At 46.0% G+C, this 26704-nt stretch overlaps 1 protein-coding gene across 6 annotated transcripts in view; it reads right to left on the bottom strand.

Moving 5' to 3' along the window:
- SRGAP1 (SLIT-ROBO Rho GTPase activating protein 1) overlaps window positions 1-26704 on the bottom strand; it is a 319573-nt gene that overhangs the window by 134644 nt on the left and 158225 nt on the right. For all 6 annotated transcript variants that reach the window (XM_062203307.1, XM_062203305.1, XM_062203303.1 and 3 more), the window contains exon 3: window positions 21189-21351. In XM_062203307.1, the coding sequence (XP_062059291.1) occupies window positions 21189-21351 (163 nt within the window). The remainder of the gene's footprint in view (window positions 1-21188; window positions 21352-26704) is intronic.

A 26704-nucleotide genomic window follows, 5' to 3' on the forward strand; every position in this document is an offset into this window, starting at 1 on the left:
CACAGGCTGTTCCTCTACCTAAACTCTCCTTCCTTCTCTTCCCTGCTGCTACTCTGAGAGAACTTTCTGGTAACTTCATCTTGACATCTCCTGAAAGAAATCAGGTCCTCCCTTCCTAGTAATTGTATAATATATTCATTTATCACCAGCTCTGGGCTATGTAAGTCCGTGGTTAAGAGTTCAAACTCTGGGAGGCAGTTGTTGTGGCACAAGTGGGTTAAGTAGCCACCTGCGATGCTGGCATACCCTATGGGCGCCGGTTCAAGTCCCGGCTGCCCCTCACTGCTAACCCAGCTCCCTGCTAATGTGCCTGGGAAAGCAGTGGAGGATGGCCCATGTGCTTGGGCCCCTGCCACTCAGGTGGGAGATTTGGATGGAGTCCTAAGTTCCTGTCTTCAGCCTGGCCCAGCCCAGACTGTTGCAGCCATTTGGTGAGTGAACCAGCAGATGGAATATCTCTCTCTCACTCTCCTTCTCCCTTTCCCTGTGTGACTCTTTCAAATAAATAAATAAATAAATAAATAATCTTTAAAGAGTTCAAACTCTGAGACTGAACTGCCTATCTTTACACTGCCTTGCTTCAGCCTGTAGACTTGAATCATTCTGTGAGGTCTCACTTTTCCACTAGAACAATGTCACAGGGTTTTCTTGGGGGTAGTCCTGATTAAACATGTAACACAAAATGCTAGTATTATGCCTATCACATTTCTTTCTCTTCTCATAAGTGGAGTTTCTTTGAAAAGAAAAGACCAAATCCTAAACATCTTTGTATTCACTGGGCCTACTTTGGTGCTTGGCCTACCACAGGTGCTGGGTGGGTCCCAGAGCTGATTCAGGCCTGGGTTTTGCTCTCCAGAGTTCACAGCCTCACAGAGGAGCCACACGCACCTGAAGAGCTTTCTACAAGGAGTGCTATAGCAGGAACAGCAGCGGGTGGGCCCTGGCCACAGCCCTACTCCTGGAGGCCTGGAGGTGCGCGCTCTGGACTCTCCCAGGGAGGAGAACGACAGAACACAGAGCATACTGAAACAACCTCACGTGAGTACACTGACTAATTAGTCAAGTGATCTCTGTGGTTGGATTAAATGACCAATTCAGAGGCTGCTGGGCTCTCACAGAGGTATTTTTAAAGTAAATCTATGGTGATGACCAGCTGAAGAATCCTGACCTTATGCTGAGTCAGAGCGGGAGGGAGAGAGAAAGAAGGAGACTGGATTAAATTTTTAATGAGAGGGTTTCAAATGATTTTAGTGTCTCATGCTCAGTCAGTTTTGGACATAAATTCTGGTGAAAGGGGTCAGGCTATACTTGCGCAGTGTGTTTGTGCTTTTAAGTTTTCAAAGCTCATGTTCATGTGTCTTTATAATAACAGAGTCCCTTAATTCAGCTAAACTCTGAAGACAGAGGCTACAGCACTCCACAGAATGTCTCATGGAGAAAAGTTGGCCTGGGCTTAACGGCCCAAACCAAGTTTCTGGATGATATCTACAGTATTTCTGAATATTTCCTTTTCATTTGCTGAGGGACATGGTTTTGCAATTATTAAAATCAAAACTAAATATCAGAGCATGGAATTACCCTCACAATCTGCTTTACCAAGGAAGGTGGGAAATCAGTGTGCTCTAAGAGACCAATCCACGCCACTAGAAACTGTGGGAAAGAGAGAACCATGGATACGGCAAAAGTGAGACAAAACTCAATCACAAAGGGAACTAGCCGGGTCTCCTCCCATAGACTAATGGAGCTGGCAGGCAAACGGGGCGTCCCACACCCCCCTACACCCCCCCATGTTCAAAAGGTCTGCCCTGGCTGTGCTGAGCCCATGCGCAGACAACTTGAAAGGTGCAAGTTACCTATGCAAAATCACTCACAACTTGCCAGGTCATAGTAAGTCATAGGAAGCACTACACGGGGGTGCAGTACCTGAACAGATAAATAACTCCAGGCGGGAATGTAAAATTCTACAGGCAATGAAGTAGACGGAACAATAATTTTCATCTTCACCTTTCATTTCCTTAACTCTCCGAGAAGCACAGTTTTTCATGCGAGGGTTATTTATTCAAAATGGTGATAAAAGTGGCAGTACCTTTTCAGTGTCACTAAGTGAATATTCAGTTAAATACACGCTCTCAGTGGCTGATGGAAACAAATCTACCCATTAAAATTAGAGTAAGCTGCAAGGAGACTCTGGCCCAGACTGTAATATAATGAACTAAAACATACCGGAAATAGATTTCTATACTGTTATTCAATATGCTGAACTTTACAAAAATTTAATAACTCAGCTTAACATTGTCCTGCCACAATAATATGCCTTCATTAGTACATGAACTTGAGTCTGCTAACTTAGCAGTAAACCCAAGTGGCATTCTCTACTGGAAGAGCTGTGGCCGTGTAGAGTTCCAATACCCCTCCGTTCCCCCCAGAGAGTCCAAGGTCTCCTGGCTACAGCACAACTGGCTGGGTTATAAGTAGTCTGTGGCTCAAGCTACATAGCAAACCCATGACCTTAATTTTTTAAAAAATATTTATTTATTTATTTGAGAGGAAAAGTTGAAGAGAGAGGAACAGAGAGAGAGAGAGGTCTTCCATATGCTTGTTCATTCCCCAAATGGCTACAACAGCCAGATGGAGCTGAGCCAATCTGAAGCCAGGATCCAGGAGCTTCTTCCAGGTCTCCCACGTGCTCCTAGTGCTCCCAAGCACTAGGGCCATCTTCCACTGCTTTCCCAGGACGTCAGCGAGGAGCTTGATCCGAAGCAGAGCAGCCAGTATTCAAACAGGTGCTCATATGGGATGCCGGGGCCGCAGGTGGAGGCTTAACATGCTATGCCACAGCGCCGGCCCCAAGACCTTAGTCTTAATACCACTATAGTAATAAGTATTCACACTATTTGCAAAAATAAATCACTAAGGAGATTTGTCTTCACTGAATTAGCAAGCAGAAGGCAGAACTTCTTTGAGTTACTGATGTAAGTTCATTCATTCACTTAATCATTCAAACATTCAGCCATTCCTACCAGTTTTTTTCCTGAGTGCTTTCTATATGCCACAGATAGAAAAGTGGCCTTACGGGGCCGACACTGTGGCATAGTATGCTAAGCATCTGCTTGCGTTGTGGCATCGCATATGGGCGCCGGTTCAAGTCCCAGCTGCTCTATTTCCAATCCAGCTCCTAGCTAATGGCCTAGGAAATACGAGAAGATGGCCCAAGTGCTTGAGCCCCTGCACCTGCATGGGAGACCCAGAAGAAGCTCCCAGCTCCTGGTTTCTTTCTTTCTTTTTTTTTTTTTTTTTTTTTTCATTTTATTTTTGACAGGCAGAGTAAACAGTGAGAGAGAGAGACAGAGAGAAAGGTCTTCCTTTTGCCGTTGGTTCACCCTCCAATGGCCGCCGCGGTAGGTACGCTGTGGCCGGCACACTGCGCTGATCCGATGGCAGAAGCCAGGTGCTTCTCCTGGTCTCCCATGGGGTGCAGGGCCCAAGGACTTGGGCCATCCTCCACTGCACTCCCTGGCCACAGCAGAGAGCTGGCCTGGAAGAGGGGCAACCGGGACAGGATCGGTGCCCCGACCGGGACTAGAACCTGGTGTGCCGGCGCCGCAAGGCGGAGGATTAGCCTATTGAGCCGCGGCGCCGGCCCCAGCTCCTGGTTTCAGATCAGTCCAGCTCCAGTGGTTGTGGCCATCTGGGGAGGGAACCAGTGGATGAAGATCTTCCTCTTTGTCTCCCCTTCTCTCTATAACTCTGCCTCTCAAGTAAATAAATGAATCTAAAAGAAAAAATGAAGTAGCCTTACATGAGACAATGAGAGGGAAAGATAGAGGAAATAGTTTCAATCAAGTCTGATCTATGCTTATTCAAACAATTTGAAACAAGCAAACTATATAATTCCTCAAACAAACACTCAATTTCTTTGCACTCAGTAAAAAACTGGTAGGAATGGCTGAATGCTTGAATGATTAAGTGAATGAATGAACTTACGTCAGTAACTCAAAAAAGTTCTGCCTTCTGCTTGCTAATTCAATGATGACAAATCTCCTGCTTAGTGATTTATTTTTGCAAATAGTGTGAATTCCTTTGCAAACGGTGTGAATTACTGTTAAGGAATGGCCATGTGGGGCCACTAAATCCCCTGCCTACCATCATCTTCCCTAGCACTGTTTCTTAGAAACGTGCTAGGCTTGGCCAGAAATGCCGGGCCTTGTCCGTGCTGCTCTCTCGGTAAAGGAGACTGTACTTACTGTGGCTCCTGTGTAAAACCTCAGCAAGCTTAAGAGCTTGATCAAATGTCACTCTCTCTGTGGAACCTTTCTATTTTCCTAGGCAGAAGGCCTTATTCAATCCTGTACTCTTAGATCCTATCTCTGAGAGCACTTACGAATTTATAATGTAATCTCGCATAGACATTTCCTTCCCTTACTGGATTCTAAGCTCCTGTGAGGCACCAGTTGAGGATCTGTGTCTTACTCACTTTTGTGCCCTTAGCACCTACCATTGTATGATTGCCTCTCATGTAAAGGTAATCAATAAAAGTTTGTTGATTGAATGATAAAATGGAATGCCTATTGTGTTTTGGAGAGGAAAACTGATTACAATAAAGTTAGGTTTCAGAAAAATGAAAATGGAGGGGAAGCAGAAGTTACAATAGACTAATCACAAGAGTTCAATAGAATGATCAGACTTTGTTGAATAACAAAAATTGATTATTTTAGCAATCTCCATGTTTAGACTTTAACAGAAAAAATTTATGGACATAGTCACTCAAGGAAGTGCATTAGCCAATTATGGTTCTATATGTTCACTTGAAACTCTTAAAAGTTCAAAAAGTAAAAGTGGGACATGTGTTTATCTACTGTTTATTACTGAATATTATTTTCCTCAGTCTAAATAGTTCATATATCCAGTGTCAAAACCTTTTCATTTCATAGGTTTCTAGGTCAAAGTATTTAGTTGGTAAAATGTCTTTTTATTTAACTGCTTCTCTGACAATGAGAAATACTTCTATCTTTGAGACTTAAAAAGTGCTTAATGATATCTGACAGCCATAGTCAGTATCTGTTCTACAAATGCGTATTTTTGGGTTGCTATAATCTAAGGTATCACAAGTGTTTCTTAATTCAAATATTTGTTATATGTGCAATCTCCTTCAAAATGGCATTCTCTGCAGCTGCCTGAAATCTTTTAGACTCCTGCCATCTGGAATTAAACAGAGTCTTCAACTGGTACGAAACCCTGGCTAGCGACCAGAATACCATTCTTGGGTTGCTTTAGAATGTGTTGATGTCAAGTGCAGACACCTCGACATATGGCAGGAATGTTCTCTCCTCATCAGCTCCTTTCTTAAGCAAGCAACTCCGTTCTTGGCTGAGAAGACTGGGTAAGGATTTGGTGTGTCAATGGTTTTTTTGAAAATGAACTTAAGTGCTGATCTTTTATATGTAACTGAACCTGAACAAATCTGGTACTGCACAGCATTTTTTTATTCCTTTTATTTATAGGAAGAGAGGGCCTGGGTACCTTTCAATCTACCTCATGTTTGTTCCTTTAATTTACAGTTGTAAACCCAGTGATTAGAAAATGAAAACCACTGGAGCATTTCTTTTACTGAGTCCATTTAGTTGGTTTCTCTGAATTTTTTTTAAATGAATGCATATTCATTCACTTTCAGCTACTTAAAAGGCAGAATGGCCTTCCGTCAGTGGTTTACTCCACAAATGTCCACAACAGTGGGGTGGGCCAGGAGAAAGCCAGGAGCCCAGAACTCAGTATAGGTTTCCTAGGTGCGTTTCAGAGGCCCAAGTACTGCAGCCATCACATGCTGTCTCCCAGAATGCATTAGCAGGCAGCTGGCTCAGAGGCAGAGAAACTGGAACTCTAACCAGCTCTCCGGTAAAGGGAGACAGGCATTCCGATCAGTGGCTTAACCCACGGCTCCGCAGTGCCTGCCTCCACTGAGTGTCTTCAATGTGCAGGTTTATGGCATTGGCAAACTTGGGAAAGTTTTCTTGCAATTATTTAATTTTTTTTTTTTCTTGCAACACACTTACTGTTCTCTTTCAGAGACTCTGAGGTCAGCAATGATAGATCTGCCAAAAGTCCCTAAGGCTCATTTTTTTTTTTTAAATAATTTTTCTCTCTGTTGTTCAGATGGGATAATTTCTGCTCTAACTTCATATTCATTGATTCTTCCCTCTACAATCTCCATTCTGCTACTGAGCTCATTTGGTTAGTTTTATTTTATTTTAATCACCACATGAATTTCCAGTTCTAAAATTTCCATTTAGTGCTTTATATTTTCTGTTTTCTTGCTGAGACTTTCTATCTTTCCATTCATTTTAAGAGTGTGGGCCCTTACTTCTTGGAACTTTTTTTAAATCATTATTACATTAAAAATCTGTGTTAAGGGACTGGTGATATGGCATAGTGGGTTAAGCCAAGGCCTGCAATCCCAACATCCCATTTGGGCACCAGGTCGATTCCCAGCTGTTCCACTTCCAATCCAGCTGTCTGCTAATGTGCCTGGGAAAACACTGGAAGATGGCCAAAGTACTTAGGCCCTTGTACCCATGGGGGAGAACTGGATGAAGCTCCTGGCTCTTGGCTTTGGCCTAGCCCAGCCCTGGCTCTTGCACTCATTTTGAGACTGAATCTGTGGATGGAAGACCTCTGTCTCTCTTTCTCTTTAAAAGATAATTTTTTAAAAGTCTTTGTTAGGTAATTCAAACATCTGTGTCACCTCAGAATTGGTACTTGCTGACTGGTTTTCCCATACCAGGTGAGGTCCTCCCGGTTTTTTTGTAAACTGAGTATTTTTGGCTATTTTGAATATGATGATATGAGACTCTAGGTCTTGTTTAAGCTCTAAACAGAATGTCTTATGAGGAAATCAATCTGTGTGCATTCAGGACACAAACCGTGATCAGTTGTCTATGGGCTGTGGTTTCAATGACAATTCCATTTCCAATGCCTGGGCCGTGCTACATGCATCTGTCCAGCACGCACACCCTCCAATGGCCCGTACAGAACCCAGGCAGTGGTTCTAGTCATCTGCTCAGTGCTCAACGTCTTTGTTAGGTTTACTGTTACGATCAGACCCACTGATGTGCAGCTTAGGGATTCAGGAGTTAATAAAGAACTGTGCAGGGGGTTGCTTTCTCAATCTTCATCCTCTTAGTAACCTTGGTAGTATTTTTTGATTTTTTGGGCTCCCTTTTTCAGTACTTTGGAAAGACTAGGATTTAGTTATTCTAAGCTAGCCCACACTTCCCACAACTGTGCTCATATCAAGGGTCAAGTTGTAGTAGGACAGAGCAAAGAAAGTAGGGGTTCATGCCACCTTCTTGGACCTTAGCACCTATGACTGGGGAGGAAAGTTCTCTCTCTTGGAGTTCTGGGTACCGGTGGGACCCTGTTGCTGTCACTGCTGCTGAAATCCCATGGTGGGATTTTCCGAGCTGGAGGAATTGGAGAGAAGAAACAAAATTTAAAAATTCGGGATTTTTTTTTGTTTTCCTTGTTTGCTCCTTGACTTACAAATAAAGGCTCCTCCTGGAGCCGCTTTGTTCATATCTGATGTCTACTTTCAGGTGTCTAGCTGCCTGGCAAGGATGGGGATACTGAAGGGACAAGAGGCACAGCCAGTCTGGTGGTACTTTAAACTATGGTCTTTCTCAATCCACTTGCCACTGTCCTAATTAAGAGTGTTAAGTTGCTGCTAGTCTGTCCAGGTTTTAGAGATGTACTCAGTGGGAACAATATGGTGGGTTACACTTACTCCATCTAGAACCTGTGTTTATCTTTTGATTTGGTATTCCTTTTGTGGGACCACAGGTCTTTAGCTAGTGTGTCATTTAGTTTTGCTGTGTAACAAAGCACTCAAAACTCAGTGACTAAAAGCATTTGATTTATCTCATGATTCCATGATCCACTGGGCATCCTTTCATTCTGTAATAGTTTAAGTATGTTTTCTCTCGCAACTGTAGTCAGGTAGGGTCAGCTGGCTACTGGATGATCAACGATGTCCACATTCATGTGCAGTAGTCGGTCAGCTGTCACCTGGGATACACCAGGTGTCCTTCATATGACCTTGTGCCCCATCTGACAACTAGCTAGGACTTCTTTACGTGTTGGCTCAGGATTCCAAAAGCATCAGGAGTCAGCAAGCCCCAGCGTGAAAGCACTTTTTGAGTATCTGCTTGTCTCACATTTACTTCATTGTCCCATCAGACAAGCAAGTCCTATGGCCAAGCTAATTTTGCACACAATTAACCACAATCAAGTACCTATTCAGGAAAGCATCCTATATAGCTAAGATTATTCTCCAGTTGTTTTAAAAATGAATAATAACTTGGCTGTATGAGGGTCATAACTTTCCTTCAGCTGGTAGTGTAGGGTTTACTCCATTGTCTTTCAGCATTTAACATTACCTACAAGACACAAAATCTGTGTTCTTCCTGGGAAACAGGATGTTTTCATGAGATGCTTGTAGAATTCAGTCAAGCTTGAAGCTTGAAAGGACTAGGAAGGTCTATTTATGTGTCTTCTCTTCTCAGTAAGTTTGCTGGAAACCTCATATGCTATTTCTCAAGTGGGAGATTTTTCTCCTATTGCGTTTCTTTGATGTTTAATTCTTAGTCTCTCCAGGGGTTGTGTGCAGTCTTCCTTGCTTTTTTCAACCCTCGTGACTCCTCGCAGATGACTCTTAGCCTCTTGCTCATCAGAAGGCGTCACTTCCAACGTCACAAAGCAACAGCACCAAATCCCACAACATCCTGCCACCTGCCTACAAGATAATGCACATACACCCTCTCTCATTCCTGCGCTCCCACGACAGCCTCTTACCAATCATTTTGAGCTTTCCCATTTCAGAGCTCCTTCCCTTCAACATTTTCAACTAGGTCTGTTCTCACATCTTTAAACCATCACCAAAACCTCTTCTCTTGATCTCCTGGTCTCCTTCTCAACACGTCTCCACAGTCTCACCCACATCCTCTGCCCTAACCTGCTAACCCTTCTTCCCACTCAGTCCCTCCCACTCCACCCTTAGCAAGGAGCCCAGCTGCCTTCGCTGCTGAATCCAGAGGCCATGGCTCAGATCTCGAGACACTGACGGCTTCCTGCCTGCTTCCCAGACACGTCACTCCCTCAGGTTTCCTTCAAGCTCCCTGGTCCTTCACAGCCACGTTAGAGTGTATGTTTCTTCTTCTCATCCTTTATTTCCTATTTATTTTTTGAGAGTTTTCTTGGATGCATTTCAACCACCCTCAAGATCTTAATTAACCAGCCACATACTGAAGAGGCCCAGCTGTGCACTCTTCATCTCCCTCCTTAAGTTCTTGGTCTCCTTCTGAGACTTCTCTACCCAGTTATCCACAAACATATCCAGATCTAACTTACCATTCTGTCCACTATCTCTTTATGCATCCTACCCTCTTTGCCACCAGTCTCCTCCTCTTCTCTGAGTCCCGTCAGGTCAGATGGTCAGAACCTGGATGTCGCTGTTGACCGCCCCCTGTCCGCTCCCACCCCAGCCAACCCATGACCAAAGCCACAGATACTAAGTACAACATTGTGCCTACATCTGTGTGTTCCTGTCCCAGCTGCCACAACCCAGGGAGAGCATCACCAGTCCTCACCGGGATAAATGCCAAGAGCTTCAAAATGGGCACCTCGGATCCTGGTCTTACCATCTTTCAGTCTATCCTCCCTCTCCAGACACCCTGAAAGCTCATCACGTCGCTACCATGCCCAAGCCTGTGAATGGGTTTCTACTGCTCTTAGGATAAACACGGACTTTCCTCTAGAGTCCTTCTTACTTTTACATTTGTATCTCTTTCCATCTGCCTTCTCCCATTCCTTGATTTGCCCACGAAGAACTCTCTTTTCCCCCCTCAAAATCTATGTTCTCTCATGCATCTGGTTCTTTATATATATTTCTTCTTGGAATAGTTTTCTATTCCTTTCTTGCTACTCCTTCCGTCTTGCTCTCTCTGACTCTTTCCAGCTAACTCTTTATTTTATTTTATTTATTTATTTTTTTTTGGCAGGCAGAGTGGACAGTGAGAGAGAGAGACAGAAAGAAAGGTCTTCCTTTGCCGTTGGTTCACCCTCCAATGGCCGCCGCGGTAGCGTGCTGCGGCCGGCACACCACACTGATCTGATGGCAGGAGCCAGGTGCTTCTCCTGATCTCCCATGGGGTGCAGGGCCCAAGCACTTGGGCCATCCTCCACTGCACTCCCTGGCCACAGTAGAGAGCTGGCCTGGAAGAGGGGCAACCGGGACAGAATCCGGCGCCCGGACCAGGACTAGAACCTGGTGTGCCGGCGCCGCAAGGTGGAGGATTAGCCTAGTGAGCTGCGGCGCCGGCCATCCAGCTAACTCTTAATAAACAATTCAAGTTTCAGCTCTCCTGACCCCAAACTCATAGGAAGCGAAGGGCTTCTTTTTGAATCTGTACAATTAACATGTTGTACCTAAACCAAGGTTTTACTGGTCTATAGCTCCCTACTGTAAAATCCAAAGGGGAGGACATAGTCTGTCTTGGCCATTGCTGTATCCTCAGAATCTTGAACATCTGAGACAAAGCAGGCTAAAACGAGTATTTATCAAAGAATAAATGAATGAATAAAATGTAGCAAATAGGAGGCTGAACTTGATTTTGGGAGACATTTCTTACAACAAATGGATCGCCAGATATCTTGATTTAAAGTCATGTGAATAATCCTAAAAGCAATTTTCAGTGCCATAGGAATCCTGCTGCGTGATTTCACGATGGCTGTGGACGTTAAGAGCAAACTCTGGTGCTCGGTCACGCCACGATGCCAGCCCTGCCAACCCATGAAAGAACGGAAAGGATGAGTCTCCTGCTGACCCTCACCTCTGAGGGTGTGGCACTGGTTTGCCTTCAGAGTTGGCTGCAGGTACAGTGTTGCTTAAATCCAGTCCTGTCAATAGCACCCCTGGCTGAAGTGCCTTGAAATTTCTGTGGCACAGATGCCATTCACTTCTGACTTCAAATGCAAACGTGGGGTTTATTTTTGCATATTTTTATGAAAATACTATGGGCCAATCATTGTTTCAGTGAATACAAAGGTCCCTCCCCTCAGCAAGTCACACTGGAATTACGGGCAGACAGAAGGTGAACAGATCAGTAAGCAAACAGAAAATACATCAGGAAGAGATAATGGGATAAAGAGGAATAAAGCCTGCAGATGGGGGTGTGGATTTTCACTGAGTGAACTGTGAGCCTTCAGAGGGTTTGAGTCAAGGAGCAGGGGGATCTGCCAGGAATTAAAACCATCACTCTCGTTTTTTCTTAAATATGTACTTGACTGGTCATTTCATAGATAATTCTGGGAAGTAGTCAGAAGCGACTGTCTTGCTCAGAAGTCCCCCGGTTTCAGGTCTCTTCATTTTAATCATCCTAATACTGTATATGCAAAGTGTAGTTGTCAGTTGGACTTGGGGAACAGGACAATTCTCCATCCATAAGTAGCATCGCTTACTGCATATCACTTCCCACTTCATTACAGAAACAATGGTGTACCTTGCACTAAGATTTTTCTTTAAAGTTTTAGTTTACAATAAATGACTGTTTTATTATGTCTTATATAATATGTTCATCATACAAAAATCAGAAATTATAGAAAAACAAATGAAAATAAAAGTACTTCGAGATAATAAAACAATTTTCAGTTTTTTTAAACAAAATGAGTTTTCTTTTTTTAAAAATTTATTTTATTTACTTGAAAGACAGAGTTAACAGAGAGAGGTAGAGACAGAGAGAGAGGTCTTCCATCAGCTGGTTCACTCCCCAGATGGCTGCAATGGGCGGAGCTGCGCCGATCTGAAGCCAGGAGCCAGGAGCTTCCTCTGGGTCTCCCACGAGGGTGCAGGGGCCCAAGGACTTGGGCCATCTTCTACTGCTTTCCCAGGCCAAAGTAGAGAGCTGGATCAGAAGAGGGGCAGCTGGGACTAGAACTGGTGCCCATATGGGATGCTGGCGCTTCAGGCCAGGGTTTTAACCTGCTCTGCCACAGCGCAGGCCCCACAAAATGAGTTTTCAAGTGCTTTTTGATAACTATTTTTAATGTAATTATGGGTTAAATTACTAACATTAGAGTTTTAGTAACAAAGAATCATACTCTGGCAATGCATTCAACTTAGCTACCATCAGTTATTATTATTATAAAAATTTTTCAGATATATTATCTGCTTAATGTTTTGAACTGTTGTTGAAAACCATCACAGAGTAACTCACTTGCTACATAAATAGGCAGGCCTCAGGGCAGGCAGTTAGCCCAATGATTAAGTTGCCATTTAGGGATCCAGCATTGTGGCATAGTAGGTAAAGCCTCTGTGTGCGATGCCAGCATCCCATGTGGGCACCAGTGTGGGCCTCAGCTGCTCCACCTCCAATTCAGCTCCCTGCTAATGTGCCTGGGAAAACAGCAGAAGATGGCCAAAGTGCATGGGCCCTGCCACCTGTGTGGGAGTCCTGGATGAAGCACCTGGCTCTTGGCTTCAGCCTGGCCAGACCCGGCCATTGCAGCCATCTGGAGACTGGACCAGCCGATGGAAGATCTAGCTCTCTCTGTGTTTCTCTCTCTGTAACTCTTTCAAGTAAAGAAATAAATATTAAAAAAAAAAAAAAAGATGCTGTAAGAGACTATTTAGGACGTCTGCCTCCCATACCGGAGTACCTGGGTTCAGCACCTGGCTCTGGCTCCTGACTCCGGCTTCCAGCAATGCAGACCCTTGTAGGCAGGGGTAAGTACTCAATTTACCCAGTTCCTGCCGCCCAGGTAAGAGACCTGGGATCGAGTTCCTGGCTCCGGCTTTGACGTGACCCAGAGCTGGCTGTCACAGCCATTTAGAGAGTGAATCAGCAGCTGGAAGTTCTGTCTGTCTCTCTCACTCTTTCTGCTTCTCAGATAAACATATTTTAAAATGTTTTAAAATGACAAGCCAGGCTAATCATGCATACCCTGCTGTTACTAGGGAATAAAGGTTACAACACACACCTAAGAACACGGGAAGTAGCAACTGTTATTCACTCAACACTCCCTCTGTGCCTGCCACCCTGATAAGCAATTTATAACAAAAAATGTAAAATATTTTCTAAAATACTTCAGAATCTTACATCATTAGAAGAACTGGTAGTTTGGTTTTGACTTATTTCTAGAAAAACAAGCTAGCCATAAGGTCGATAAAACCCAAGAGAACCAGCTGGGAGTGCAAGCCGGGACTATTCCTACTAATTTTTCCAAGCCCTATCAATAATTAAGCTGCCCCTCGAGGCCACCAGAATAGCATTTAATTCTTCCACTACGCTGCGCTGAAATGCTTTGAAAAAGTTCCTCTTGTTATATTATTTACCACTGTTACATAAGCACACTGAATTATATGTGGTAGGTCCCTGCTGATAAAAGAGCCCATTTATATTTCATTGCTAAATCACAGGCACAAAAGGTAAGACTTTCACCAAAGACATGAAATTCTGATGAAATCTGAAGGCCACCCTCTGACCCAAGAATTCCACTTTACGGAAAGTGGCAAAAGCTAAAAATATGAATGTGTGAAAGATTTTAATGTCCAGCAACAGGGAAGTAACACAGCCATGCAGACAGTGAAGCTCTATGGAGGCAGGAAGTAGCCTATTTTAAGATTATTTCCAGACATGAGAAACGTTAAGTAATATTTTGCATGAAAAAAGCAGGTTCCCAAGCCATATGCAATGAAATCTCATTTTCTGGAAAAAAAAAAAATTGTGTATGTTTGTAAATTAGACGTGTGTGTATAAAGATTGAAAAGATATAGCCCAAAACATTAATAGTATGTAGTAGTATACGAGTAATTGTTATTTATTTTTTAATTTTTTTTGTTTTTAGAATCTTGACAATGAAAAAAATATTTGTAGAGGGCCTGTGCTGTGGTAGAGCGGGTTAGGCAGCTGCCCACAACGTCTGCATCCCATGTGAGCACTGGTTTGAGTCCCAGCTGCTCCACTTCCAATCCAGCTCCCTGCTAATGTGCCTGGGAAAGTTGCAGGAGAGGGTCCAAGTTCTTGGGCCCTTCCTACCCATGTGGGAGAACTAGATGGAGTTCTAGGATTCTGGCTTCAGCCTGGGCCAGCCTCCACTGGTGAGGCCATTTAGGGTGTGAACCAGTGGATGGAAGATCTCCACCCACTCCCACCACCCTCCGAACTCTGCTTTTCAAAGAAATGCATATATGTTTTAAAAGAAAATGTACTTTTATATTAAACAAACATATCTTCTCTTCCTGTGCACATATAGGTTGGTAGTTTTCAGATATTTTAAAACTTGCAGATGGACGTTGTTTTTAAACAAGGGATCTGCAGTAGACTGGTACCTAACTAACTTGCACAAAAGCATTCCTGTGAACATTAACTTATTTTGAATGGACTCCTTGAAAGCTCAGCTCCCTCCCCCACCCCTGCATGAAATGTCTCTGGCAGTCTTCACGTTGCTGTACTTCAACAGAGCGTGGCTGGCCTCGGGCGAAGGAAACATGACAGTGACCTTCCTTTTTTTCAGGTGAACCTACACAATCAGCAGTAGAAAAGTGAGTTCCTCTAATTTTTGTGACTCGGAACCTGTGGCATTTATGGCAAAGGGGGCGATGCTCAGTGGCTTCGGGCCCATCTCTGCGACTCTATGTTCCCGCCTCCGGTGTGGATGACTGACAGATTCCTGCTGCCCCATCCCAGGGTTACCATTCTTCAGAATTCTCCCAAGAAATGCACAGGGCCAAGAATCACACCACCCCATTTTGCACACGTTTCTAACCCCACGCACCGAGTGACATTTCCACCTGGATTCCTCATCCCTGACGTGTGGGTTCCTTGCACATAGCTGTTCCTTGCACAGCTATGAGGATGTGTCGGAGATGCAGCGTGTGGCGCTCAGAGAGCGGGAAGAGCTTACAGATGTCATTATTACCAGTGAGCAAGCAACATAAATTACGCTAGCACACACGCTAACAAAAGATAACATTATATACATTTGAAAACCATCCACAAGGAAATGACAAAGCCAATTTATAGCATAGTGATCATTGAACACACTCAAATGCCATCGTGTTATAGTACTCCCTCTAACCTACACACTGCTAGTGAAGTTCTTAAAATTGGCACCTAAGATCCTGCGATGAGGAACTTCAATAAAGTGCTCTTTGCAAGCTGGCTGTGGCCTGTGCTGCGGCCGTGAGGGCTGCCATTAATTACAGTTTTATGTGTAGCATATGCACGGCCCAGTTTTCTGGCTGCAGCTCCAAGCCACATGCAGCACACGCTCTCTGTCAGCGTGAGTCATGGCAAGAAGGAAGGAGAGGCTCATGACTCCGCGAGGCGGGGCTGGAGGACAGCAGGAGGCAGATCGCACCACTCATGGGCCTGCTCTTTGGGAAGGGAAGAAGGGTTGATGATGGCGAACCCTGTGCACAAGGAGTTCCCTAAACAGTCAGCCAGGGCCCTCAGTGGGAAAAGGAGAGTCCACTTTCACCCGTGTTCACACTGCCCAGGCCTGGAATTGCATCAAATAACCCTTCTCATTCAATGAGTGGAGAAACCAAGGCAGCTTCAAAAGCAAGGCTTTCCACGTGAACGGCTGTGGGGCCCGAGTGTCAACCAGCCCGGGCATGTGCTTGTTTATTCCCTGATTTCCCACTAACTTTAATTTAGCCACAAGCAATGATACTGTGAGAGCGTTTCTCAGAATCTGCTTATAAATATGATTTGGAACTTCCTAGTAAGTGATACATTGAATGATGATTGGGATATGTTTGCCACACAGTGGTACCACATAGTCTATGTCGAATGAGGACACTTAGCATAAGATCTGGGACAATTTCACAGTGCATAATTATGAGTACTATAGGCATATGGAGTAAGTGTTTACAAAATCCCAGTGAAAAGTTGCTTAGGACTTAACTAGAATTGGTTGCAGTCTGTGAATGACATATGAATCCTTCATAGAGTTATCTAGAACATGATAGTATACCCACTTTCTAGATGTGGAAACTGAGGCTTAAGAGATTTACAGATTCTTCCACATTCACACATCTACTAAAGTAGCAGAGGCAAGAAACACAATATCTGATTTCAGAGCTTAAAAGCAGAAATGATATACTATTCTAAGAGTATTAATTTAGCACTTTAAAGACCTCAGTTGGAGACAATGGATCTTTGAATGATTGGATACTGTTGTTGCTTGTTGAACAGTCTCATTTTTCCTATCTGTTGGAACCTTTCTGTTCAGTGTAGGCCATTGTGTCAATAACTACTTCTGTTGTAATTAAGATTTTTTCTTAATGTATTTGAAAGGCAGAGTTAGAGAGAGAGAGAGAGAGAGAGAGAGAGAGAGAGAGATGGAGGGAGGGTGGGAGGGAATGAATATCTTCAATCTACTGGTTCATTCCCAAAATGACCATAATAGCCAGGGCTGGGCCAGGCCAAAACGAGGAGCCAGGAGCTTTTTCCAGGTCTCCCACATGGGTGCAGGGGCCCAGGGATTTGTGCCTTCTTCCACTGCTTTCCCAGGTGCATCAGCAGGGAGGTGGATTGGAAGTGGAGCAGCTGACAGGTGAACGGTGCCCATGTGGGATGCTGGCATTGCAGGCAGTGGCTTTACTCGTTGTGCCACAATGCAGGTCCCAAGATGTAAATTTTGAAGCAGTCCCCGGTAACTCTGCATGGATTAGGTATTCTTCTAAGTGCCTTCCCGATTATTGTATCCACTTGGACACAGAAACATTTCTGGAATGACCTTCTCCAAACTCCATATTTGACAAAACAGTTTGAGTAAAAGGATTCTGTCACTGGCTAAGCCGAGTGAGACACAGTGGCCTGAGGCCAGGACTACCAAGCACACAGCCTTGCCTGGATCTCTTCTTGGAGGTGAGGACTTTTCTGAACACGAGGAAGCCTCAAAATCTTCTCCCAACAAGCAAGCATTGTGCTAAGGACGACACGGCAGTTCTAACAGTTGCTCGGGCTAACTTAAATGCTCTCTGTTGACAGAAAATGCACTTCTAATCTAGAACCATGTAAAGAAGAAGGCTGGTGCTGGAACAGAAAAGATGAGTCTGGGGTTCTGGTGGAAAGGGTCCCGGAATTCTTAGGACTTGACAGTAACAGGTTCTGGCTTCCTGTCCTTCCAGGTGACAAATGTGTGCCGGCTCCTGAACAAGCTCCGGTCTCTCCCTTTTGCCCTCTGCCTCTCAGGTTCTTTCTTTTTCCAGCAACCACACAGATGGCACGGTGAGGGGTGTCACCCGCTGTGCTCACTTGAGGAAGGTAGAACAGGGTACCTGTGTGGTGATGACAGCTGCCTTCCCAGCTGGTGCACGGTGGCTAGGATCAGGAGGAAATTCAGAGAGCAAGCAGCACTCTCCCTGACAAAGGCCAAAGGAACTGGGCACCCGCTGTCACTTGGCAGTTTCCAAGGACTCTAATTCTTTGAGTCCCAGGATATCTGGATAAGAAGAGAACTGCAGGTAGCAGACCAGGCGGCATGCCTGTTTTTTGGATATTCATTGTGCATTCCCTAGAAACTCATGCCACCCACAACTGAGAATATCGGTGGCTAGTTGTTGAACTCATAGGTGGTCCCTCTCTGGGAATTACCTTTGGAAATTACCCTCCAGCAAAGGGAGGTGCCTCACCCCAACATTACCCAACCCCCCTCTAACAGCAGCCCAAATCCAATGGCTGCAAAACGAAGGCCACACTTCCTCGCCTGGGTGTAAAACAACTCCACGGGCCAGGCCAGCCCCAGCGTGCCCACAGGGTCAGCTTCACCCTCTGCCTTTCTCACTCCCTTCACGAGTGGGGCGTATCCTCTTGAAACCTCCCGAGATCACGAAGACAAGCTGAAGGGCTGGGATTCCGATCCAAATCCATGGGACTTGTAGTCTTGAGTTCCTATGAGCTTTATCAAGCCCTTGACTCTGACTTTGCACATCTTAGCAAGACATCCGTGTTTTCCAGCTGCACAGCCCACCACTCGGGCAGACAGCCCCAGCTCTGCCTCATCGAGCTTGGTCCTTTTCCTGAACGGATGCTTTCACTGGCGCCATCGCGGCTCACTGTCCTTGTCTTCTGCGCACGTGCCGTCTTTTCCTAAGAGCCTCACTTCAAATATTCCCTCTCGGGGCCGGCGGCACCAGCATCCCATATGGATGCCGGGTTCTGTCCCGGTTGCCCCTCTTCCAGTTCAGCTCTCTGCTGTGGCCCAGGAGGGCAGTGGAGGATGGCCCAAGTGCTTGGGCCCTGCACCCGCATGGGAGACCAGGAGGAAGCACCTGGCTCCTGCCTTCGGATCAGCGCAGCAATGGCAGTGGCGGCCATTTGGGGAGTGAACCAACAGAAGGAAGACCTCTCTGTCTCTCTCTCACTGTCTATAACTCTACCTGTCAAAAAAAAATTAAAAAAAAAAAAAAAGTTCCCTTCCGTGTGGACAGCTGCCTGACCCCCAAGGAGGGCACAGAACCTCAGCCTTCCAGCTCCCTCTGCAGACGGCTGTGTTTCCCTTTGGTCTGGTGACTGAATTATTGTCATGAGTTCCTTGCAGGCAGGGCCATGTCTTCCCACAGCTTCCCCAGCCAGCCATGTTAAAGATGGTTCACTGAATGGAGAAATAAGTGACCTCACCCGGGGTGCTGGTCCCAGAGGCCCTGCTGAACGGCTGCCAGCACCCTTGTGGCTGGAAGCATCACAGAGCGCCATCCAGGGGCCGGTGTTACGGTGCAGCAGGTCAAGCTGCTGCCTGTGATGCTCACACCAGCATCCCACAGGGGCTCTGGTTGGAGTCCTGGCTGCTCAAGCGCCTGGGAAAGCAGCAGAAGATGGCCAGAGCGCTTGGGCCCCTGCCACCCATGTGGGAGACCCGGATGGAGATCCAGGCTCCTGGCTTTGGCCTGGCCCAGGTCTGGCCCTTGCTGCCATTTGGTGAACCAACAGATGGAAGAACTCTCTCTGTATAATTCTTCCATTTCAAATCAACCAATCAATCTTTGTTTTCTAACTGCCATTCAAATGTGGAGAAACTGTGGCTTCCTTGAGTATGGGGACCAGCCTTTTTCCATCTTTATGGCCTTCCAGCAGTTAAGAACACAATCTTCTGGTCTTCTGCTCACCCTGACACTGGTGGGGTCTCGGCAGAACGGGCGGACAGAGAAAATCAATTCCCTCTGTGGCTCAGTCTAAACTATTTTCTTTTTAAATATCCACTACTTACAATACAGAGGATATTTCTATACCTATTTTCTTCTTAATTAATGCAAAATACCTCAAAAAAGTTAATACAAAGTGGAATTAAATGATGTTTATTTTGGTGCAAAAAAAATCTAAATCTTGCATAGTTTTTTCATCAGATGCATTTTCCATGAACTGTTCAAGACCCCCTCGTATGCTCCTTAATTCCCAATCTTGAAAATCCCTCCTTTGTTTGAAACATTTGTATTTTCTATTTCATAGAACACAGGATGGCTTAGAGCTTGCTAAATCCCACTTGTAGGTTGCAAATCAAACCTAATGTGGCTACATCAAACCTGGCTAAGAACTCTTCCAGCCGCCAGCGTAACACTATGTCTTTGTTTTAAGGAGCCTCTTTGAAGCATAAATATGTCATTAATCTACAGGGCAGCTCCCCCAACCCTTCTGAAACTGCTCATTATTTACTGAAGAGAGGTGTAGGGAGAGACGCAGGCACCGACTTCTGCTGGTGCAAAGCTGAGAGGGTGAGGGAGCCCCTGTCCTACACGCCCGAAAACCAAGAGGCAAGCTGACGGGGCAAGCAGTGTACTCTCCGCCTGGGAATTACTGTCCTCAGCCCGAATGTCCAAACAAGAAAACCACAGGCCGGTGCCGCAGCTCACTAGGCTAATCCTCCGCCTTGTGGCGCCGGCACACCAGGTTCTAGTCCTGGTCGGGGCACCGGATTCTGTCCCGGTTGCCCCTCTTCCAGGCCAGCTCTGTGCTGTGGCCAGGAAGTGCAGTGGAGGATGGCCCAAGTGCTTGGGCCCTGCACCCCATGGGAGACCAGGAGAAGCACCTGGCTCCTGCCATCAGATCAGCGCGGTGCGCCGGCCGCAGCGCACCTACTGCGGCGGCCATTGGAGGGTGAACCAATGGCAAAGGAAGACCTTTCTCTCTGTCTCTCTCTCACTGTCCACTCTGCCTGTCAAAAATAATAAAAGAAAAGAAAAGAAAAGAAAACCACAGCTGAGAGCCGGCTAAGGCCAGGAGAGAGGATTCGCAGCCCTGAACGCCGAGGTCTTAGATTCTAGTGGATCGGGGCAGGAAGAAACCCTCTGGTGTGTAAGGAACCGAATTTTCTGGGCCCCGTGGAAGTGCTTCTATGTTATTCATGGCTTCACTGTTTCCACTGCTGGTCTGTGGGGAGTATGGAAAAACTGTGACCACATTTTCCCTTAGAGAGCTGCACACGGGGTTGTCTTGCTCTTCACAAGTCTCTGATCCGGTGTTGGCCCCGAACGTGGAATTGGAGGCTCTTCCACGGATCTTTCCTAAGTGCAGGCTGTCCACGCACTCCGAAGGAGAGCACTGCAACCGGCAGCTGCATCTCATTTCAAAGTTTTGCTCACAATGTTCGGGTCACACCTGCATTGGTTTACACCTCTGTAACTGTGCCTGCTCAGGTCTAACTTTGCATTCTGTTATCTTTACTCATTCTTTAAATGTTTTCCCAGGGCCAGCGCCGTGGCTTAACAGGCTAATCCTCCGCCTTGCGGCGCTGGCAAACTGGGTTCTAGTCCCGGTTGGGGCGCCGGATTCTATCCCGGTTGCCCCTCTTCCAGGCCAGCTCTCTGCTATGGCCCAGGAAGGCAGTGGAGGATGGCCCAAGTGCTTGGGCCCTGCACCCGCATGGGAGACCAGGAGAAGCACTTGGCTCCTGGTTTCGGATCAGCGAGATGCGCCGGCCGCGGCGGCCATTGGAGGGTGAACCAACGGCAAAAAGGAAGACCTTTCTCTCTGTCTCTCTCTCTCACTATCCACTCTGCCTGTCCAAAAAATAAATAAATGTTTTCTCACAACTATTTCTTGAGTACTCAATTTGCAGTGGACACTGCAATCAGTGATGGTGACCGGCAAAGCAGTTATCAGAAAGAGTAGCACACTGCTGGGAGTCGGGGACGGTACCTTTTTAAACATCCGGGTGGAATCCTCGCTGATCTGCATGAACCGCATGATCACATTGTTCAGGTAGATGTCACTCAGGGTGGCGTGGTCTTTGCTTTCTCTCCTCACTTGGTTCAGCAGCAGATACCAGCAGTTCACTGGAGACAACAGGTTCTGGTCTTTCCTACAAAGAGCAGACAGACAGCGTGACCACCAACTCCCAGGCCGCCCCTGTCAACTGAGTGAAGGTATCCAGACCAGCTGTGGGGTCAGAACACACGGGCACTGTGGCTCACTGCTCGCTGTCCTGAGCTTTTCTCAGAGTAAGACCTTGAACGGCCATGCAGCCTTTGGGGCGGCTCAGCGACAGTGATTTGCCAGGCTTGGGAGGCAAAAACCTGAACCAAGAACTCCAGCGAAAACCCGTGCTCCTGGAAGGGCTGTGGGACCCTGACATAGTTAGTGCTCAGGCAGCCCTTCGCTGCAAACAGCCCACCCAAGAAAGCAATCTATGTTGACAAAAATCAGTGGGCCCCTGTCTCACAGTGTTAGTCACTGCACAATGTCCCCTTTGATTGTTCAGTCTGTTGTTGGACATGGAATGCGGCTATAGTTACGCTTTCTGTTGAATATAAATTTGAGGGCTATTTACTAATCCCCTGATGTGCAGCCTCCAGCCTCGCCAAAGGTGTTCCTGGGGATCAGAACTTTATGGCATTGTTTCAAGGCTCATGAATAGAAGAACCAAGAAGTTTGCTGGCTCAGGACTTGTCACATGTCCTGCTGAAACCCATTAAACTGTCCCAGGTTTGTAACTGCTCCTTGTTTTATTCTCCATAGTAAAGCTAAAAATGAGTATGAGCCATAGACCTTTAAAAAGTTCTTAAAGAAAAACTCCAGCCAAAATCAGTGAACCAATGGGAAGATTTGCTTTTTAAAATGTATAATTGTTGGGGCCTGCACTATGGTGTAGAGGGCAAAGCTGCCGCTTGCAGTGCCGGCAACCCACATGGGCACTGGATCGAGTCCCAGCTGTTCCACTTCTGATCCAGCTTCCTGCTAAACATGCAACAGAGGATGGCCCAGGTAATTGGGCCCCTGAATCCATGTGGGAGACCCAGAAGAGTGAACCAGAAGATGGAAGATCTCTGATTCTCTCCCTCTTTGCAACTCTGCATTTTTTAAAAGATTTTATTTATTTGAAAGGCAGAGTTACAGAGAGAGAGAGAGGGATAGACAGAGATCTTCCATTTACTTGTTCACTCCTCAAATGGCTGCAATGGCCAGGGCTAGGCCAATCAGAAGCCAGGAGTCAAGAACTTCTTCCAGGTCTCCCACTTGGGTGCAGGGGCTCAAGCACTTGGGCCATCTTCTGCCGCTTTCTCAGGCAATTTAGCAGGGAGCTGGATCAGAAGTGGAGCAGCCAAGACTTGAACCATCGTTCATATGGGATGCCAGGCCACAGGCAGCAGCTCTGCCTGCTACACCATAGCACCAGCCCCATAAAAATAAAAAAAGTATAATTGTTTTATCAACTAACTATAAAATGGCAAAATAGCACAGAATGGTTATCCTTACTCATAAGTTTAAGGCATCAGAATGGTTATCCTAACTCAGGGACACACGGACTATTTAATCAGATAAATTATCCTCTTACTATTCATTATTATTTAAGATTTTGGATACTAATTAAGTCTGGAAAGAAATGACTAAGTCAAATCTTTCTACAATTAAGTCTGTCAGATTCAAGTGTTAATGCTGCATCAGGATGTTAACACTCTTCAGTACAGCAGTTAGGAGTGCCTGGGTTCTAGTCCCAGCTCTGCTTCTCCTTCCAGTATCCTGTTGATGTATGGCTACAGCAGTTGGGTCCCTATCACCCACGTGAGAGACCTGGATTGAGTTCCTGGCTCTTGGCTTAGCCTGGCCCAGTACTGGCCAACGATTCTGGAAATTGAACCAGTAGATGGAATATCTTGTCTGTCTGTCTCTATTTCTCTGACTTCAAATAAAATGAAAATGAAAAGAAGATAATTGCATTGCCTATCAGAGTATCTGGCTTCAATTCCCAGTTCTGGCTCTGACGTCAGCTTCCTGTTAACACATATCCCAACAAGCTGCAGGTGACGGCTCAGGCCACTCAGGTGAGAGACCTGGATTGAGTTCCTGGCTCTGGCCCTGGCCCTGGCCACTATGGGCATTTGGGGGTGAATTAGGGCGTGGGAGCTGTATCTATCCATGTTTGTCTCTCTGCCTCTTGAACAAATTAAAAAAAAACAAAAACATTTCTAGAAGAGAAAGAAAGCAGAGGCTGGATGCAAGAATGGCCGTGGGGGAGGAAAAGCCTGATGAAGGGCGCAGAGCTTGTATCCCTGAAAGCAGCCTTCCAATCCTCCTGCTTGCTCAGAGTTAGTCTCTACTAGGGAAGCCCCCAAGCAGGGGCAGAGGTTCCATGCGGGTAACAGGGCCTCACTCCTGACCTCTCTCCACTCAGCTGCAGAGGTGGCTGCTGTCTTACTGAAAAGAGCTTTTAAGGCCACCGAACGTGCTGAGGCAGCCCACACATTCTTTGGAACATGCCACACTTCCTTGAATCCTCAGTGCCCTGCCCCGTAGGAAGCCTGAGATAATTGCTATTTCATTCGTCGAGTAGACACATGATAATTATTGCCTTAACTAAGAGTACAGCATAATAATATCAATAATCACAGCAGCTAACCATTTCCTGAGCACCCACTGCACGAAGAAGGACACGGGTCAAGATCATGATCTCTGGAATTATCCAGTCTTGGCTCAGCTCCCAGAACTACCACTTACTGGGTATGTGATCTTGGACAAATTATTTTAATCTCTTTGAGCTGTAGTTACTTTACAGAGTGGGTAAAATAACAATACTCATCTGATATGATTATAATGAGGATGATTTGAGTTTTTATATATATTTATTTATAGTAATGCTTTGGGCACATAGAATGCAATAGGAAGTTGGCTATACATACATACATACATACATACATACTTTTTATATAAACCCAGGAGCTGCTCTTAACACCACATATACATTAACTCCAGCCCTTACACACAATTTAAGGCGGAGCTGCTTTGTATCATTTATACCCATCAGAGAACTCTTAATGAGGCTCAGTGGTCTGAGAAAGATTGTATGGGGTCCGGCGCTGTGACATGGTGGGTAAAGCCGCCGCCTGCAGTGCCGGCATCCGACATGGGCACTGGTTCGAGTCCCGGCCGCTCCACTTCTGATCCAGTTCTCTGCTATAGCCTGGGAAGGCAGTAGAGGATGGTACAGGTCCTTGCTCCCCTGAACCCATGTGGTAGACCTGGAAGAAGCTCCTGGCTCCTAGCTTTGGATCAGCATAGCTCTGGCCTTTGCGGCCAATTGGGGAGTGAACCAGCAGATGGAAGACCTCTCTCTCTCTCTGCCTCTCCTTCTCTGTGTAACTGTGACTTTCAAATAAATAAATAAACCTTAAAAAAAAAAAAGACCAAAGCTTGTATCTTGAGACGGTCCATCCAGGGACGCTAATTCAAGTGTTAGGCTTTTCACTACGCAGCGGCAGCTTCAGGCCAAGGGTGGCTCCACACAACAAGCAATCCCAAACTGATTCACAGCAACACCCACAGGCCAGCTTAAATATCTGGTAACGTGGCTGTGCTAACAGCAGAACACTTGGAGAAAGGGAGAAGGAAGAGTGACTTCGTACGTGGCAGCAGCTATCCGTCATAGTTCACGCTTAATCTCACACTTCGGATCTCATTTCAAAATTTAGTAAACTAGGACTCAGAGAGGTTATGTAATCTGACCAAAGACACACAGTGGAGCCAGCATTCAAACACAGGTTTGGCTGATTTTCTTTTTTGTTTTTTTTTTTTTAACTTAAGATATACTTATTTGATTTGAAAGGCAGAGTTACAAGAGAAAGAGGGAGAGTGAGCGAGTGAGTGAGTGAGTGAATGAGGTCTTCCATCTGCTGGTTCACTCCGCAAATGGCTGCAATAGCTGGAACTAGGCCAGACTGAAGCCAAGAGCCAGGAGCTTCTTCTGGATCTCCCACATGGGTGCAGGGGCCCAAGCACTTGAGCCATCTTCCATTGCTTTCCCAGGCTCACTAGCAGGGAGTTGTACTGGAAGTGGAGCAGTCAGAACTCAAACTGGCACCCATACGCGATGCCATCACTACAGGCAGTGTTTAATCCACTCCACCACAGTGCTGGCCCTGGCTGACTCTTGACTAGAACCTGTGTATGAGTTTTTCCTAACTCTGGTTTATCCTTCCCACGGACTTATTATTCATGTTTACTAAACTGACTCAAGTCAAAAGAAAACGTCAAGAAAACAACTCAAGAGAAACCCAAGAGAAACCAACAATGCCATCGGATCCACCGAGGGGTCAGACTTAAAAAGCACAAACCCTTGCTCGCTTTCAGTTCACAGTCAGTTACCAAGTGCAAAACACAGAAGACAGCGGAAATATTTACTGACTGGATGAATGGGCTATCTTTTTATCTGCAATCACTTTTCAACAGTTACTATAAATGTCAGTATGGCACCAGCTCCCGTCTCCTCATCACAGCCTTGGTCTCTGACAAGTACATTTGGCACATGCTTGCCCTGGAAACCATCATTAAGATTTGTTTTTATGCAGGAACAACACTAGAGAATAAAGTCATCCAAAGTAAAAAAAAAAGTAAAAGAGAAAACAAGTGTTCCTCGCGGAGACACGCTTTGTGTTTACTCTTGCAAAAGTAGCCCAGGGATGTTTCCCACCCTACTCTTTATGTAGGAACTGGAGTCATGGAAGGGTGTCAAATGCAACTGTGTATAAAGCCAGTGGTGCAGGCACAGACCTGGCTCGCAGCCCCTCCAGTCTGGAGACCACACTGAGCAAAGTTCTCGTGTCAGCCCCCTTCCCAGGTGAGTGGATGCTTTTCTGTTTGGTCCTTTCACCAGGATGGCATATCTTCTGGTCTCAGGATGCAATGCAGGAGCGCTGTTGGTGGGGGAGCCCTCAGTTCCCAACTGTTACCAGGCCTACGCCTCATCTTCCATCCCCATTTAGGATTTAAGGGTGGATACAACTACTATTTATGCTTTTTAAATTTTTTGTTATTTTTATTTTTTTTTTGACAGGCAGAGTGGACAGTGAGAGAGAGAGAAACAGAGAGAAAGGTCTTCCTTTGCCGTTGGTTCACCCTCCAATGGCCGCTGTGCCCGGTGTGCTGCGGCCGGCACACTGCGCTGATCCGAAGCCAGGAGCCAGGTGCTTCTCCTGGTCTCCCATGGGGTGCAGGGCCCAAACACCTGGGCCATCCTCCTCTGTACTCCCGGGCCACAGCAGAGAGCTGGACTAGAAGAGGAGCAACCGGGACAGAATCCAGCACCCCGACCGGGACTAGAATCCGGTGTGCCGGCGCAGCAGGCGTAGGATTAGCCAAGTGAGCCGCGGCGCTGGCCTATTTATGCTTTTTTCTTTTTTAAAAGATTTATGTTATTTATTTGAAAGGTATGGTTACAGAGA

This window comes from Lepus europaeus, chromosome 10, assembly GCF_033115175.1.
Source record: "Lepus europaeus isolate LE1 chromosome 10, mLepTim1.pri, whole genome shotgun sequence".
Taxonomy (NCBI): domain Eukaryota; kingdom Metazoa; phylum Chordata; class Mammalia; order Lagomorpha; family Leporidae; genus Lepus; species Lepus europaeus.